This window comes from Pituophis catenifer, unplaced genomic scaffold, assembly GCF_029215685.1.
Source record: "Pituophis catenifer annectens isolate HBS135680 unplaced genomic scaffold, rPitCat1.0.hap2 SCAF_15, whole genome shotgun sequence".
Taxonomy (NCBI): domain Eukaryota; kingdom Metazoa; phylum Chordata; class Lepidosauria; order Squamata; family Colubridae; genus Pituophis; species Pituophis catenifer.
Window position 1 is genome coordinate 15,725,915 of NW_027256895.1, and position 15,358 is coordinate 15,741,272.

Here is a 15,358-nt window from a genome sequence, read left to right on the forward strand (position 1 = left end):
TGATCAGAGCTCAGAGCAATTATCTAACATTTGAAAAACGCTGTCTAAGTTCTGAATTGAACTTGGAAGACATTGTCTGAGCTACTTTTTTGTATGTCACCTTGTGCTAAAGGAGGGACGATTGCAGAACCCCAAAGTTAAGAAAACAAAACTTTATGCCGAAAGTTACCAACTTGACTACATTCAAGGGGTCTGATATAAAAACCAGTTTCATTTCTTTATTAGTTGCTCCTTCTTATTCAGATCAGATCTTAGAATAATGATATAGCATTTAGGCAGAAAGATGCAACCTAGTAATCCAGCTGAAGAAGCCAAAATGGAGAAGATCTCCACAGCCACCATGTACTTCCCCTTGGTGCTCAGATAGGTGGGAACAAATGATACCCAGACACTGCAAAAGACCAACATGCTGAAGGTGATAAATTTGGCTTCATTGAAGCTGTCAGGTAAATTCCTAGCTAGGAAGGCCACAGTGAAACTGATAGCAGTCAAGAACCCCAGAAAGCCAAGCACTGTATAAAACATAATGGTTGAACCTTCATTACATTGTAGAACAATTTCTTCAGCCATGGAGTGCATGTCAAAATCTGGGAAGGGAGGAGAAATTGTGAGCCACACTACACAAATGCAGAATTGTGTCAGGGAGCAAGATAGGACAATAGAGATAGCCAGCCTTTTCCCTACCCATTTTCTCATTTTGGATCCGGGTTTGGTGGCCATGAAAGCAAGGACCACTATGATTGTTTTCCCCAATATGCAAGAAAGAGCTACAGAGAAGATGATGCCAAAAGCAGTTTGTCTCAAGAGACATTTCACTTGGTCAGGTTGCCCAATGAAGAGCAAAGTGCAAAGGAATGAGAGGTAGAGAGCACTGAGAAGGCAATAAGTGAGGTTCTTGTTGTTGGCTTTGACAATAGGAGTTTCCTGGTTTTTAATGAAGATCCCCAGAATCACAGCTGAGACTAAAGAAAAGAGGATGGCATTCACTACCAAAGAAATCCCCAGAGGTTCTTGATAAGTCAAGTAATTTATGGTTTTTTGAAGGCACCTATCCTGACCTTTGTTTGGATATTGATCCTCTGGACATGTGAGACAATCATCCAAGTCTGGAGGGGGAGGGAATGAAACAAAAATAAAATCATTCCTTTGAGCATCACTCATTACTCACAGATTAGATCTACTAAGATACTATGACTTACATAAGGATTCTGTTTGCTTTCTTCTTAAAGTAATTCATAATGAAAATTATAATGTGCTTGTCAGGTGTGAAGAACCAGGTACAAATTCAAAGGGTTCTAATTTATTTATTTATTGCTCAGACTTTGCACAATTATCTTTTCAACAAATGGTTTGCACCTGGGTAGGGCTAGATAAGGTTCAATGGCATTCAAGGGCATTATCTTGTTGTGACTATGTAGAGACTCTAAACAGACTCCTCATTTGATTCCTCCCCTGGCAATGTCAGTCTCTCTCCTACAGTGCTACTGTGGAGTTGTTGGTAATCTCTGAGCTTAGTTTGTTATATAGAGATAAACCACTTTTACTCATCTTTAAAAAAACAAACAAACAATAAAGCGAAAAAGAAACAAAAAGATAATGAAAAGTTGGCAAGCCAACAACAAAATCAGAGAACACCAAGGACTGCACAGTTCAAATCTGAGCTCCCTATATTCTCTTCTACTGTGCTACAGTAGATTTTATCAATGGTTAGAGATAAGAGGTAGAAGTGAGATGAAGAAAAATTATTGTTATGTGTATGTAAAATATGAATGTTTTCTATAATTATAAGCATGCCAGTACATTTACCCTGTTTCGCCTAAAATAAGATATCCCTTGATAATAAGCCCAATAGGGCTTTTGAGGACATGCACTAAATACCCCCCCAAAGAATAAGCCCTCCCCAAATATATTTAAATGCATGCACAACCAGTCCCTGCCATTTCCTCTGGTTAGGGTTAGGGAGACAGATCTGGAAATCAGCTCCATCTTGCTCCATGTGCCCCAAAGTAATAAGACATCCCCAAAAATAAGGCCAAGCACTTATTTTGGGGTTCAAAAATACATAAGACAGGGTCTTATTTTGGGGGAAACACGGTAATATGATCATAAATAAGCTAATATAATTATAAATATTGTTATAATTACTATGTGTATTATTATTATCACTATCAGTATGTCTGTTATTTTCTTTTTTTGTAAAATGAAGTGCCTGGAAAATACATTGTCTTCAAAACATTTATATATATATATATTTTATATATATATATATAAAAAAAACTGGACTATAAAAAAATATTTTGTTACAGTGTTCAATTTCAATATGCCCTGATTTTTATACCATTCTCTAACCTTAGTGAATTCTCAATTAGGTTATTGGACTCACTCTACATAATCAGTCAAGAGCCTTGATAGTAAAATGGTCTATGCACCCTGTTATTAACACAGCTGCCTGCAATTTACTGCTGGTTCGAATCTCTCCAAGGCTCAAGGTTGACTCAGCCTTCCATTCTTTCTAAGGTAGGTGAAATGAGGACCCAGTTTGTGGGGGCAATAAGCTGACTTTGTATAAATATACAAAAGAATGAAGGCTATTGCTTAACGCATTGTAAGCCGCCCTGAGTCTCCGGAGAAGGGCGGCATATAAATCAAATTAAAAATTAAAAAATAATGACCATTAGGAAACAGCAACAGGTCCACAATGCATGTCTCACTTGAGTTACAGTACATTACTTCTGCATGAGCTGCCCTAGCTCCCAGTTAATTTCTGGTTGCAATTTGAGGTCCTGATTATCACCTTTAAAGCCCTGCATGCCACCAAGCCAAGTGATTGGTGAAACCAACCTCACTTCAAGGCTATCTGCCAATCATAGTACGTCAGCTAATTGGGCACACCCCTAGACTCCTCCATTATCTAATGACATCTTGGAGTTGTATCTTCTCTGTAGTTTTCCCATGCCTATGCAATACTTTAAGGAGGCATGGTGATTCAGTGGCTAAGACACTGAGCTTGTCAATCGAAAGGTCAGCAGTTCAGCGGTTCAAATCCCTAGTGCTGCGTAATGGGGTGAGCTCCCGTTACTTGTCCCAGCTTCTGCCAACCTAGCAGTTTGAAAGCATGTAAAAAATGCAAGTAGAAAATTAGGGACCACCTTTGGTAGGAAGGTAACAGCGTTCCATGTGCCTTTGGCATTTAGTCATGCCAGCCACATGATCACGGAGACATCTTCAGACAGTGCTGGCTCTTCGACTTTGAAACAGAGATGTGCACTGCCTCCTAGAGTTGGGAATGACTATGTGCAAGGGGAACCTTTACCTTTATGCAATACTTTCTCACAGTGAATAGTAAGATGGGCAGTATATAAATAAATAAATAAACAAATCTGACTTTCAAAGGATCCCTATCCTTTCAGTCGTGCAGTAGCCTGGGAGTATTTGGCTAGTCCCTAAAGCGTTGGGCTAGGATGGGAGTTGAATCAGGAGTCTGAGTCATCCAGTGTCTGGTGGTGAGGCTGGTTTGGTTTTCATTTGTGGTTTTATGGGTTGGGGTAAACCACCTACAATCATTATATGAGGTAGTGGGCCATGTAAGTTCTATAATGCAATCAGTCAATATCTCTAGGTGAAATAGAATGTAAAAATAAATAGAAACCAGTGGGAAAACATAATTGCCAAGTTACCATTACTTCCACAAAGAAAATACAAAGAATGCATTTCAGATAGTCTTCCAACAAATTTTAGTTTCTGGAAACACTGTTTATAATTTTTCAGGAAACATAAGAAGGACAATCCAGATCTATGCAATCTATTGATCTTCCTAGTTAAAGTTAACTGCATGGTTTTATGATCGAACATATTACTGAACTATGAACATTCAGTTCAAATATCTCATTGCTGAACTATTCAATATGATACGAAGCTCAAGAATTTCAGAAACCATAATACTGATGAAAAATTTAGTTCCTATTTATATTTATTAAATCATTTATATATCTATATATATGGACATATCCTTTGCTTACCCAGTTGGTCTGCTATCTTCCCTTTAGGACAGCGTCTACAGTCATAGCAGCAAGATAATTTCCCTTCCACTTTTATCTTGCTATGGCCAAGACAACATTTCTTGTTACAGATGGAAAGAGGTAATGTCTGTTTACAAATAAAATAAGGAGTCTTTCAAGTGAAGAATTTATGTTTCATGATAGTTCTTTTCATCAGTCATGATACAATGAGGATCATAAGTGGTTGCATAAAATCTACTCCTACTTGCTGGCTCCCTGTCTTGAGCCATATTGTACCACCAGCCCTAGGAAGGCAGGAAGCCTTAGTAAAGGAGTAAAACAAAATTATGAGAAACCCACTTCTTCCTGTGCATGCTGATCTTCCTCATCTATCAATTGGCACACTTAAATCCAGGAAGCCCTTTCTGGCACTTGCTCAACAACTGTCTAACAATTCTGACATCAACAAACAGTGGAAAGCCAAATGGGCTGCTTAATGCCCAGATACAGGCAGTTATGTAGATGATCCTACACAAAAAGTGCCAGGTTTTGACCTTCCTTGCCAGCATTGTTCAACTCTGAACAGGATCCGTACCCAACATGGTGTCTGCCAAGACTCATCATTTAGGTGGGGTCTTGTCTCTACCCCTCAGTGCGACTGTGGTGCTACTCGACAAAATATCCACCACATTGTGTCCAAATGTCCATCAAGAGCTTACACCAGCCCAATGTCTGATTTTTTTTTCAATATAGATCACCCTGTCCTTGAATGGCTGGGTGGACTGGACATTAACATTTGAACTACTATAAGTCCATATATTTGCCATAAGCTAAATAAAAACAAACCATCAGTTAGACATACCCACGCTCTATATCTAGAGTGGTGGGAGAGCTTTTAATTCTCAAATCCTTGGAACATACTTTCCTTGGCTTTCGATTTTTTTTTAATTGGGGTCCTACATTTGCTATAGCTCTTTTAAAACTGGGTTGAATTTTCCATTTTTCATATACATCTCTTATTGAAAGATTTATGAACATTTCATAGGGAAAAATTTTCAATTTTTAAAACTGAGATATTTTTAATTTGACTGCTTATAGCTGAATGATGTTTGTTCATTTGCACATTGAAAACAAAGGTCATATTTAATTATGTACAGGTAATTCTAACCATTTCCTCACATTCTTGTTTCCAAAAGATCTTTACATGAAATATATCCACCAAATATTAAAAGAGTTCCTTTTTATCTACAAATTTAAGAATTTGTGGGAGTATGGTTTTATGAAATTATTACACTGAACCAGGCTATAATGTTGTTTCTAAATCAATATTACACATCCTTCCTCATGAATTTTATAATATGCAATCATATGGCACTGCACTAGATAGATAGATAGATAGATAGATAGATAGATAGATAGATAGATAGATAGATAGATGATAGTGGATGGATGGATGGATGGATGGATGGATGGATGGATGGATGGATAGATAGATAGATAGAGTCAGAGAGATAGACAGAATATATTTGAAATATTTTTCCAAAACAGAGATTTGGCAGGCTCTTCCATCTATTTGAGACTGCTGAGTAGCTTGATCCAATTGTTTATTTTTTAAGCATTGATTGATATATGTCAGTCACTAAATGGTTTCCTAAGGAGTGAAAAATGAGATATACCTGGTTAAATATAAGGGGCCAAACAGCATCTTTGGCAGAAATGGTGAGAAATTTGTCTGGGGAAGCCATGGGGTCGATCTTTCCAACTTGGACTCTCTGAAAGGACTTGTTTGGGAATGTGACCCAATTGAGAATATCAAATCCAGTTACTAATTCCCCATTGTGGCCAAAAGAAACTTCTTCACCAGCACTGTTGTTAAAGGAGATTTGTTGCAGAAAATAGTGAAGCTACAGAAAAGACAAAAGGGAAGACGAAAAGGAAGGGAAAGGAAGGGAAGGGAAAGGGAAGGGAAGGGAAGGAAAGGAAAGGAAAGGAAAGGAAAGGAAAGGAAAGGAAAGGAAAGGAAAGGAAAGGAAAGGAAAGGAAAGGAAAGGAAAGGAAAGGAAAGGAAAGGAAAGGAAAGGAGAGACAACATTATTTAAATGATACCAGCAAATATCAGTTTATTCCTTTTAATTTTGACTATGCTTAAAGAAAATAAGCTGTTAAATTTTGCTTCAGTCTATGCTATTTAAAACAGGAAGGTAAATATGTTCTCCATCACATGCAATTTTTACTCTATTGCCTAACAAAAATATTATACTTGAAAATACTTAAAATGAGAATTCTATCACAAAACTAAGAAAGTGAAAACCCCAACAGGTCATTTACTCTGATCAATTGACATGATCTGATGACCATCCTGAACTCTGCATTGTCCAACATTACCTGCCATGATGATTGGAGGAAGAGCTTCCATCTCCTCTTATCCATTTTTTGACCCCCTTTGAGTTTGGAAGAGCGCATGGCCTTCAGAGCATGTGCCACAGCATAGACTGCATTGTAGACACTGTAACTATGTGCATTCATGGTGGTCTCAAAGACAGAATTAGGAAGAGTCTCCGGCTTCTCTTCTCCAGTGCAGATCCTTTCAGCATTCCCATCTGTAATATCACTGGAGAATGAGCATTCAAATGCATCTTTCCAGAAATCCCTAATAAACCCATCGTCTTTTTCTAGGTTTGGGTTTCTGTTCTGAATAAATTGTTGGAACCCTATCACTTCCTTTGAGCGAATTGAAAAGGAAAGAGCACCATGGAGAAAATCAAGGGGAAACTGTCTTTGAATCAGAATGGAGGTGAATTCCATCTGGGCTGTCATGATCCAAATTTTGGATTTTTTCTCCTTGGGAATATCCTCAGAATCTAACAAACAGATCATTATTCTCAAAGTCATGATGGTCCAAATTTCACCTTTCAAGATTACTACACTGACAGTACTCCTCATGATGACTTGATAAACTTTATCTGTCTCTTCAATCATTTCAGCAGCTTCATTACCATACTTCATTTGGTTGATACATTCCATAAAGTCAAAGCAGATTCCTTTCTCAGAAAACTTGGAAAGCCATTGTTGAATGAACCTCTGTTTACTCTCCTCATCCATAAAAACTATCCCAACCCAGGTCCATCCAAACTGTAATAGTAAGTGTAGTATTCCATTAAACTGATGGATCTCATTTGGGAACATCCAAGTGAAAAAACCTGCATCTGCTTCATTATTCATCATGGGAGCTGATCCATATGTGATCTAAATACATGGGGGGGGAATAATAGATTTCATCAAAGAAATAATTTGAAATAAAGGATTTTATCAAAGAAATAATTCCAATCTTGGAGCTTAGAGTTACATGATCAGCAATAATGAACAGTAGAGATGACTATTTCCTTCTGATCTAATAAATTGATTAACTTCTTTGCTCAAGATTTCAAGCGTTTGAGTTATTTCTGAGAAAAAGTATTGTGAGGTGCCTTTGGCAGTGGTGGGATTCAAATAATTTAACAACCGGTTTTCTGCTCTAATGATTTCTTCCAACAACCAGTTCAGCAAACTGCTCAGAAAGTTAACAACCAGTTCTCCCGAAGTGGTGCAAACTGGCTGAATCCCACCACTGGCCTTTGGGATTGTAAGTGAGCAGAAAATGGGGTGATGGACAATAGAAGAGAAATAATGGAGAATAGGCAGAAAAGAAGCAATCATTGAAGACCTGATGAAGGAGACCTGATGAAGGAAGTAGGAGGCATATTCCATCTTAAAATAGCTACATTATGTTAATAAACCTTTCCAAATATCTTCAGAAGAAGATAAATTATAGTACTTTAGTTCTATCACACTATTGTCTGAAATGACAACTGAAATTAATATATGAAATGACATCAGAAATAAAGTCCGTATTCTGTATTCTTTGGCTTGATGAAATAAATAATAATTTCTCCTATTTTAATCTACAATATATTTGTATCTCACCTGTGGAAACTTATAGTTGTGCAATATAATTGCCATGTTGAGACAGGTCTTTCTCTGTGGTCCTCCTATCACAGCTACTGCACTGTTCTGGATATCACACTTGTAGTTTGGGATAAATCTGTCTCTTGTAGAGAGAAGTTCCATTGCTAAAAGATATGTTGTGCTTTCCAGAGAATTGTCAGTAGTGATGTGGAAACCAAGGGTGACATTGGGTAAAATTCTAGTATGTTCATTGATCTCGTTTACAGCAAATGCCACAGCCAAAGTGTGTTGGTAAATATGAGTAAGAAACCTTCAATGGGAATAATAAAACAAATTGGTATATGTCTATGGAGATTCTCAGTGATCCAAGTCATAGTTGCCTCAAAGGTGCTTTTTTTTTAAGAAGAAGAAGAAGCTTCTTAGATGAGAAGCTAGATGTCTTCAAAGAAAAACCAGAAAGTCCAGTTGCCTCTTGAAAAGAAAAAGTACTTTTGGGACATTGTTATATGCTTTCTTTAGAATCTAACAGCAGATCCATTTTCTTGCTTTACACCATACAGAGTACAGAATAACAGAATTGGAGGGTGCCTTGGAGGTCTTCTAGTCCAACCCCCTACTCAGACAGAAAACACTATACCATTTCAGACAAATGGTTGTCCAATCTCTTCATAAAAACTTTCAGTGTTGGAGCATTCACAACTTCTGGAGGCAATTTGTTTCACTGCTTAATTGTTCTAAGTATCAGGAAATTTCTCCTTAGTTCTAGATCTATTGATTGATTCTTGTTGTACCTTCAGGTGCTTTGGAGAAACTTTTTCTTCTTTGTGACAGCCCCTTAGATATTGGAAAACTTCTACCATGTCATCCATACTCCTTCTTTTCATTAAACTAGACATACCTAACTCCTGCAACCGTTCTTCATATTTTTTAGCCTCCAGTCCCCTAAACATCTTTGTTGCTCTTCTCTGTACTCTTTCTAGAGTCTCAACAACTTTTTTGCATTGTGGTGACCAAACTGGGATGCAGTATTCAAAGAGTGGTTTTGGAATCACACCATCAGCATCACAATCAATGTTGCTTTTGTGAACTCCTGGACTATTATAGTTACCAAATGATAGTCCAAAATGTATGAGTTTCAATAAGGAGTTTCAAATGACCTAACTAGTGTTAGTTAGAAAAAGAAGAATTGCAACCCATGTCTATGATCTCTTTTTAGGTGTCTTAATCTAATGAATATCAGATTTATGGTAAAATTGCTTTTGCAGGATGTAACATTTGCAGGAACATCCCAAAGAAGAGTCAAGTGAAGGGGGAGCAGCAGTTATATGTTATATGTTATATTTGTTATATGACATATATTACATATATAACATATATGTTATATGTTAGTGACAGAACAATCCACAATTAGCTTAAATTTGAGTTTTGTCTTAATTTCATAGGTTGTAAATCAGTTCAGATATTCCACCAAAGATCTGTGAAAAATTGAAGTAGCTTCTCAAATGCCTCTGAGAGATTTCTGCTTCATTTGTGGATGAAATAAAAGATAAAGTACAAGTTGAATCAAAACTCATGTAGTTTATTTTTAAGTCATCTGCATGGCTTACATAGCAGTTTTCAGCTCATGAAAAGAATGGTGGGGAAGATGGCATAGAAGACTTTGAATTTCTCTGTGAAAGAAAACTCATGTAATTGCATGTATAAAATCAATAAGGTTTGCCTCAACGTAAGCTCCAATGTCAAAGTAAGTCAGCTGGCAGAAGCTTGGCAGCGGCTTCTTCATTTAATTTGATTATTTTGTTATATTATGGACTTCAAATATGTATACATGGTGCTGAACACAAGGTTGTCTTTGTTTGATTCTTATTAAGGTAAAGGTAAAGGTTCCCCTTGCACATATGTGCTAGTCGTTCCTGACTCTAGAGAGTGGTGCTCATCTCTGTTTCAAAGCCGAAGAGCCAGCACTGTCCGAAGACGTCTCTGTGGTCATGTGGCCAGCATGACTAAATGCCAAAGGTGCAGAGAATGCTGTTACCTTCCCACCAAAGGTGATCTGTATTTTTTCTACTTGCATTTTTTATGTGCTTTCAAACTGATAGGTTGGCAGAAGCTGGGACAAATAACGGGAGCTTACCCTGTTACGCGGCACTAGGGATTCAAACTGCTGAACTTTCAATCGACAAGCTCAATGTCTTAGCCACTGAGCCACTGCATCCCCTATTGATTCTTATTATTCTTGGCTAACTAAATAGATCTTATTGGGAAAAGGTTCCATTGAATATCTACTTGGAACAAGTACCTAATCTGTTGTTTAAAGAAATAAATGCAAGATGATTATCAAACAATTTTTTGTAAGTAATATAGAAGATGGGGGAATCCTATTTCAGAGACATCTATACAACCTTAAACTTCTCAAATAATTTCAAGTCAGGTTTAGCTTATTATGGAACTATGCCATCTTCATTCACCATAATGTCTGTACTACCTTGATGGAGTGAGTGTAGATTACATTGAATTTCACAGAGGCATTTCATTCCTTATCCATGGTATCTTTGTGGATCACCTTCAGAGACCTTCCACTATAATTATTCCAATCCTTCTTCTTTGTCCATATTCAGAAAAATTGGGCAAAATATGATAACAGGTCGTTGCTTCATTCTTTTTTATATTTACCTGAAAACACTGGAAGAGTCTTTCCAGAGCACTCGATTTCAGAAGGAACTAAATATGACAATTGCTAACATCAGTAGAATAAGTAATAGAATAGCACCAATGTGACAGAAGGAACATACAACTAAAGTATATCATCTATAAGGTACCCTTGAAGATGAGGGTTGAAGGCAATGATGAAAATACTTACAGATACTGATCAAGCAATTCATGAGAAGGAAGACTTTGAAAAGTGATCTCAGATGAAAGAAAAATGATCTGATAAATGATGGCAGAAATGATGAGATCTCCAGGCTGATAATATTTGTGAACACTTGGAAGAGGAATACTACTGATGTTGCAGACAGGCAGAAGATAAATGGGTATCACCTTAGGAAAAATCTCTAAAACCACTGCAATAAAGATCAACATCTCAATGTAAAATGTAGCTGTTTAAAACACTCAGCAGTAATTTTTATCCTACCATTCAGGTTTTGAGGACCGGGATCTCCATTAACCAGCCACTCCTTAATAGAACATAAAATGTAGCCAATAAGCATTCAAGTTGAAATACAGGACTCCTTCATTATGCCTCTACCCCCATCCCTGTTTTTCTGAGCTGATATTAAGGAATGGGTTTTAATCTGGCTGTTGGGATTCTCTTGAGAAGTAAAGAAGGGTTAATCACTATATTTAATGCAATAGGTTCAGGGCATGATTTCCTTAAAGTAGTAGCTTCTTCACAACATGTCAAAAGTTAGCATGTTTAGCCATTCTCAGTAAACACCGCTTAACTTCGATGAACTTTGCAACCTAATTTTTTTTCATTTTACTTCCAAAGTTAAAATAATAACTCTGAAAGAAAATAAGAACAAAGCAAAAGTAAAAATCACACCCACCCAGCCACATGCCCACCTGGCCATGCCCACCCAGTCACATGCCCATCTAGCCATGCCCACCCAGTCACATGCCCACCCAGTCACATGGCCACCTAGCCATGCCCACCTAACCACGCCCACAGAACCTGTTGTTAAATTATTCGAATCCCACCACTGGCTGAAACCTAGGCTGAAAGACTTGGATAGGCTGGATAACAATTGAGCAAATTTTGTGAAATAGAAAGACTGAAGAATTGTGCTTTAAGCATAACATATTCAGAATGTACTTTGTACTTGCTTCGTGACTCATAGATACCGAAATACCTGAAGATTTTTTACATTATTTCCACCTACACATCTTAGAGGGCCTCACAGGTAGCTTTAATTTAGTTGCAGAATAACATTTTCGGACATTTCTTTGCATTTATTTATTTATTTATTTATTTATTTATTTATTTATTTATTTATTTATTTATCTATCTATCTATCTATCTATCTATCTATCTATCTATCTATCTATCTATCTATCTATCAAATTTCTATACTGCCCTACTCCCGCAGGGCTCAGGGCGGTGAACAGCCAAGATAAAATACAGATAATACAAACATTAAAAATCCATTAAAATTATTAATTTTTTTGGCCAAAACACATTTAAAACACCCAATTTATAAACAAATTAAACGATTTAAAAATTTAAAAGGGAGAGTTAGGCCAGGCCAGCCTTCTGAAATAAAAATGTTTTGAGAGCACGACGAAATATGCGCAGATCCGGGATCCTCCATATCTCCGGGGGGAGCTCGTTCCAGATGGTAGGTGCCCCCACAGAGAAGGCTCTCCCCCTGGGGGCCGCCAGTCGACACTGTTTGGCCGACGGCATCCTGAGAAGCCCCTCTCTAAGGGAGCGTACTGGTCGGTGAGAGGCTATTGGTAGCAGAAGGTGGTCTCGTAAGTACCCTGGTCCGATGCCATGGAGCGCTCTAAAGGTGGTAACCAAAACCTTGAAGTGCACCTGGAAGACCACCGGGAGCCAGTGCAGCTCGCGCAGGAGGGGGGTCACATGGGAGCACCACGCCGTTCCCATAACCATTCACACGGCCGCATTCTGGACCAGCTGGAGCCTCTGGGTGCTCCTCAAGGGAAGCCCCATGTAGAGAGCATTACAGTAGTCCAGGCGGGAAGTAACAAGAGTATGAGTGACCATATTTAACGAGTCCCAATCCAGAAAGGGACGCAACTGGCGAATCAGGCGGACTTGATAAAAAGTCTCCCTGGCCACAGCGATCAAGTTCTCTTCCAAAGACAGCCGTGAGTACAGGACGATGCCCAAGTTGCAAGCCCTTTCCGTGGGGGCCAATGACTTGCCCCAATAATCAGTGATGGCATCAATTGACTATATCGGGATGTCGGAAACCACAGCCACTCGGTCTTGGATGGGTTGAGCCTGAGTCTGTTTCTCCCCATCCAGATCTGCACAGCCTCCAGGCACCAGGACATCACTTCAAGGGCATCATTGGGGTGGTCCGGGGTGGAGATGTACAGCTGAGTGTCGTCAGCATACTGATGGTACTTCACCCCAAAACCAGAGATGATCTCACCCAGCAGCTTCACATAAATGTTGAACAGAAGGGGTGAGAGGACCGACCCTTGTGGCACCCCATATACAAGGGCCCTCAGGGTCGACTTCTGCCCCCCTGTCAACATGGACTGTGACCGGTCAGAAAGGAGGAGAACCACCATAGGACAGTGCCCCCAACCCCTGACTCCTCTAGCCGGTGCAGCATGATACCATGGTCAATGGTATCAAAAGCCGCTGAGAGGTCTAATAGGACTAGGACAGAGGAACAACCTCTGTCCTGAGCCCTCCAGAGATCATCAACCAACGCGACCAATGCCATTTCCATGCTATACCCAGGCCTGAAGCCCAACTGGAACAGATCCAGATATGATGATTCATCCAGGTACTGAGGGAGCTGTTACGCTACCACACTCTCAACAACCTTCGCAATGAAGCGAAGGTTGGAGACTGGACGATAATTAGCCAACACTGCCGGGTCCAGGGAAGGCCTCTTTCAAGGCGGCGGGGAAGACACCCTCACTCAGAGAAGCATTTATAATCCCCTGGAGCCAGCCTCGTGTAACCTCCCGAGAGGCCAGCACCAACCAGGAGGGACACGGGTCCAGTAAACATGTGGCTGCGTTCAGTCTGCCCAGTATCCTGTCCACATCTTCGGGCGTCACAGAATCAAACTCTTCCTGGATAATACTCACAAGACCTGCCTCTGTCCTCCCCCCTGAACCTACCCAGTCAGAGTCCAGGTGTTCCCGAATCTGAGCAATTTTGTCATACAGATACTGTACAAAATCCTCAGCTCTACCCTCCTGCACTTCCTGGTGGAGCATGGAGAGGGTCACCCTAAATAGGGCAGCCGGGCGATTATTTGATGATGCAGTAAGAGCGGCAAAATAATTATACTTTGCCGCTTTTATCGCTACCAGGTAGGTCTTAATATGAGACCTTACCAGTGTTTGGTCAGATTCAGAATGGCTGGCCCTCCAACCGCTCTCCAGGTGTCTTTTCCAGCGCTTCATCTCCCTCAGCTCCTCGGTGAACCAAGGAGCCAGGCGAGATCAGTGCCGGGTTAGAGGCCGCAAAGGCACGACCTGATCCAAAGCTCCAGCGGCCGCCCTATCCCAGGCAGCCACCAGGTCTTCAGTCGAGCCATGTGCCAAAGCCTCAGGAAATGGCCCAAGCTCCATCTGGAACTTATCTGGATCCATCAGGTGCCTGAGGTGAAACCACCTCAATGGTTCCGCCTCCCTGCGGGGGATGCGGCGGTTCAAAGGTCAAAGTGAAGGAGGGAGTGATCCAACCATGACAAGGGCTCAATCACTATATCCCCTATCTCAAGATCACTCAACCATTGACCAGAGACAAAAACCAGGTCCAGCGTGTCCCCCCCCCCCCCGTGTGAGTAGGGCCATGAACTAACTGGGTCAGGTCCATGGCCTTCATGGAAGCCATGAACTCCTGAGCCACCTCAGATGCCTCACTGGCAGATGGCAGGTTAAAATCCCCCATGACCATAAGCCTGGGGGTGTCAACCGCCACCGCGGCTATAACGTTGAGCAGCTCGGGCAGGGCTGCTGCCACATGCCAGGGAGCCAGGTACGTAACCAGCATGCCCATCTGCACCCCGTGATCCCACTTCACAAGGAGGGACTCACATCCAGCCGTCTGAGAAACACTGGCCTCCCTCGGACCAAGACCTTCTCTATTGACAACCGCCACCCCCCCCCGCCCCTCCCCTGTGCCCTCAGCTGATGAAATGCACAAAAACCGGGTGGGCATATCTCAATGAGGGGGACCCCCCCTCCTGGCCCAACCAGGTCTCTGTAATACCCGCCAGGTCCGCTCCCCCCTCCTGAACAAGATCACAAATGAGGGGGGCTTTATTTACCACAAACCGGGCATTGCACACCATCAGCCGAAGGCCCAGGGCCTGAGGGTCTGTGCAACCTGGGGAACGAGAGAAGCATTGGAGGCCAGAGCGCACCACCGCTTGGAGCCAGCAGGCGCGCGCTACCACAACCTGATGTGGCCCCTTGCTCCCGCCATGTCTGCCCCTTCCACCCACAGTACTGATATAATGTCCATCCACAACACAAACTCTAACCCCCTCCTTGACCCCGGTTCCCACACCTCTTGTGCCACGCTCTTCAGCTGGCTTTGGCCTCCTCCCCGACAGGTTCTCCCCCAAACCTACAGAGCCCACTCCCCTCCCAGAACCCTTTAAAACCTTATCTAAAAATTTCCCCAAAAAACCCCACAACCCCCTCCTCGCCGCATGCCACCTCTCAGGATTCCAAAATCCATCATCAAGGTAGGC

At 40.9% G+C, this 15,358-nt stretch overlaps 1 protein-coding gene across 1 annotated transcript; it reads right to left on the minus strand.

Annotated features, from left to right (window-relative positions):
* Positions 1–210: 210 nt before the first annotated feature.
* Positions 211–11,024, minus strand: LOC139324433 (vomeronasal type-2 receptor 26-like). Its single transcript, XM_070954146.1, has 6 exons — positions 10,804–11,024; positions 7,962–8,253; positions 6,384–7,244; positions 5,675–5,902; positions 4,020–4,146; positions 211–1,106 (listed from the first exon to the last, which is right to left on the minus strand). Exons 1-6 carry the CDS (start codon positions 11,022–11,024, stop codon positions 211–213), a joined length of 2,625 nt encoding a protein of 874 aa, XP_070810247.1.
* Positions 11,025–15,358: the final 4,334 nt, after the last annotated feature.

Excerpts from the sequence above, each read along its gene's own strand:
- LOC139324433 (XM_070954146.1), bottom strand. The coding sequence starts at position 11,024 with ATGTTGATCTTTATTGCAGTGGTTTTAGAGATTTTTCCTAAGGTGATA. Across the intron at positions 4,147-5,674 it reads GGCCCCTTATATTTAACCAG|ACATTACCTCTTTCCATCTG; the intron begins GTATATCTCATT and ends ATTTGTAAACAG. Across the intron at positions 1,107-4,019 it reads GAAGATAGCAGACCAACTGG|ACTTGGATGATTGTCTCACA; the intron begins GTAAGCAAAGGA and ends CTCCCCCTCCAG.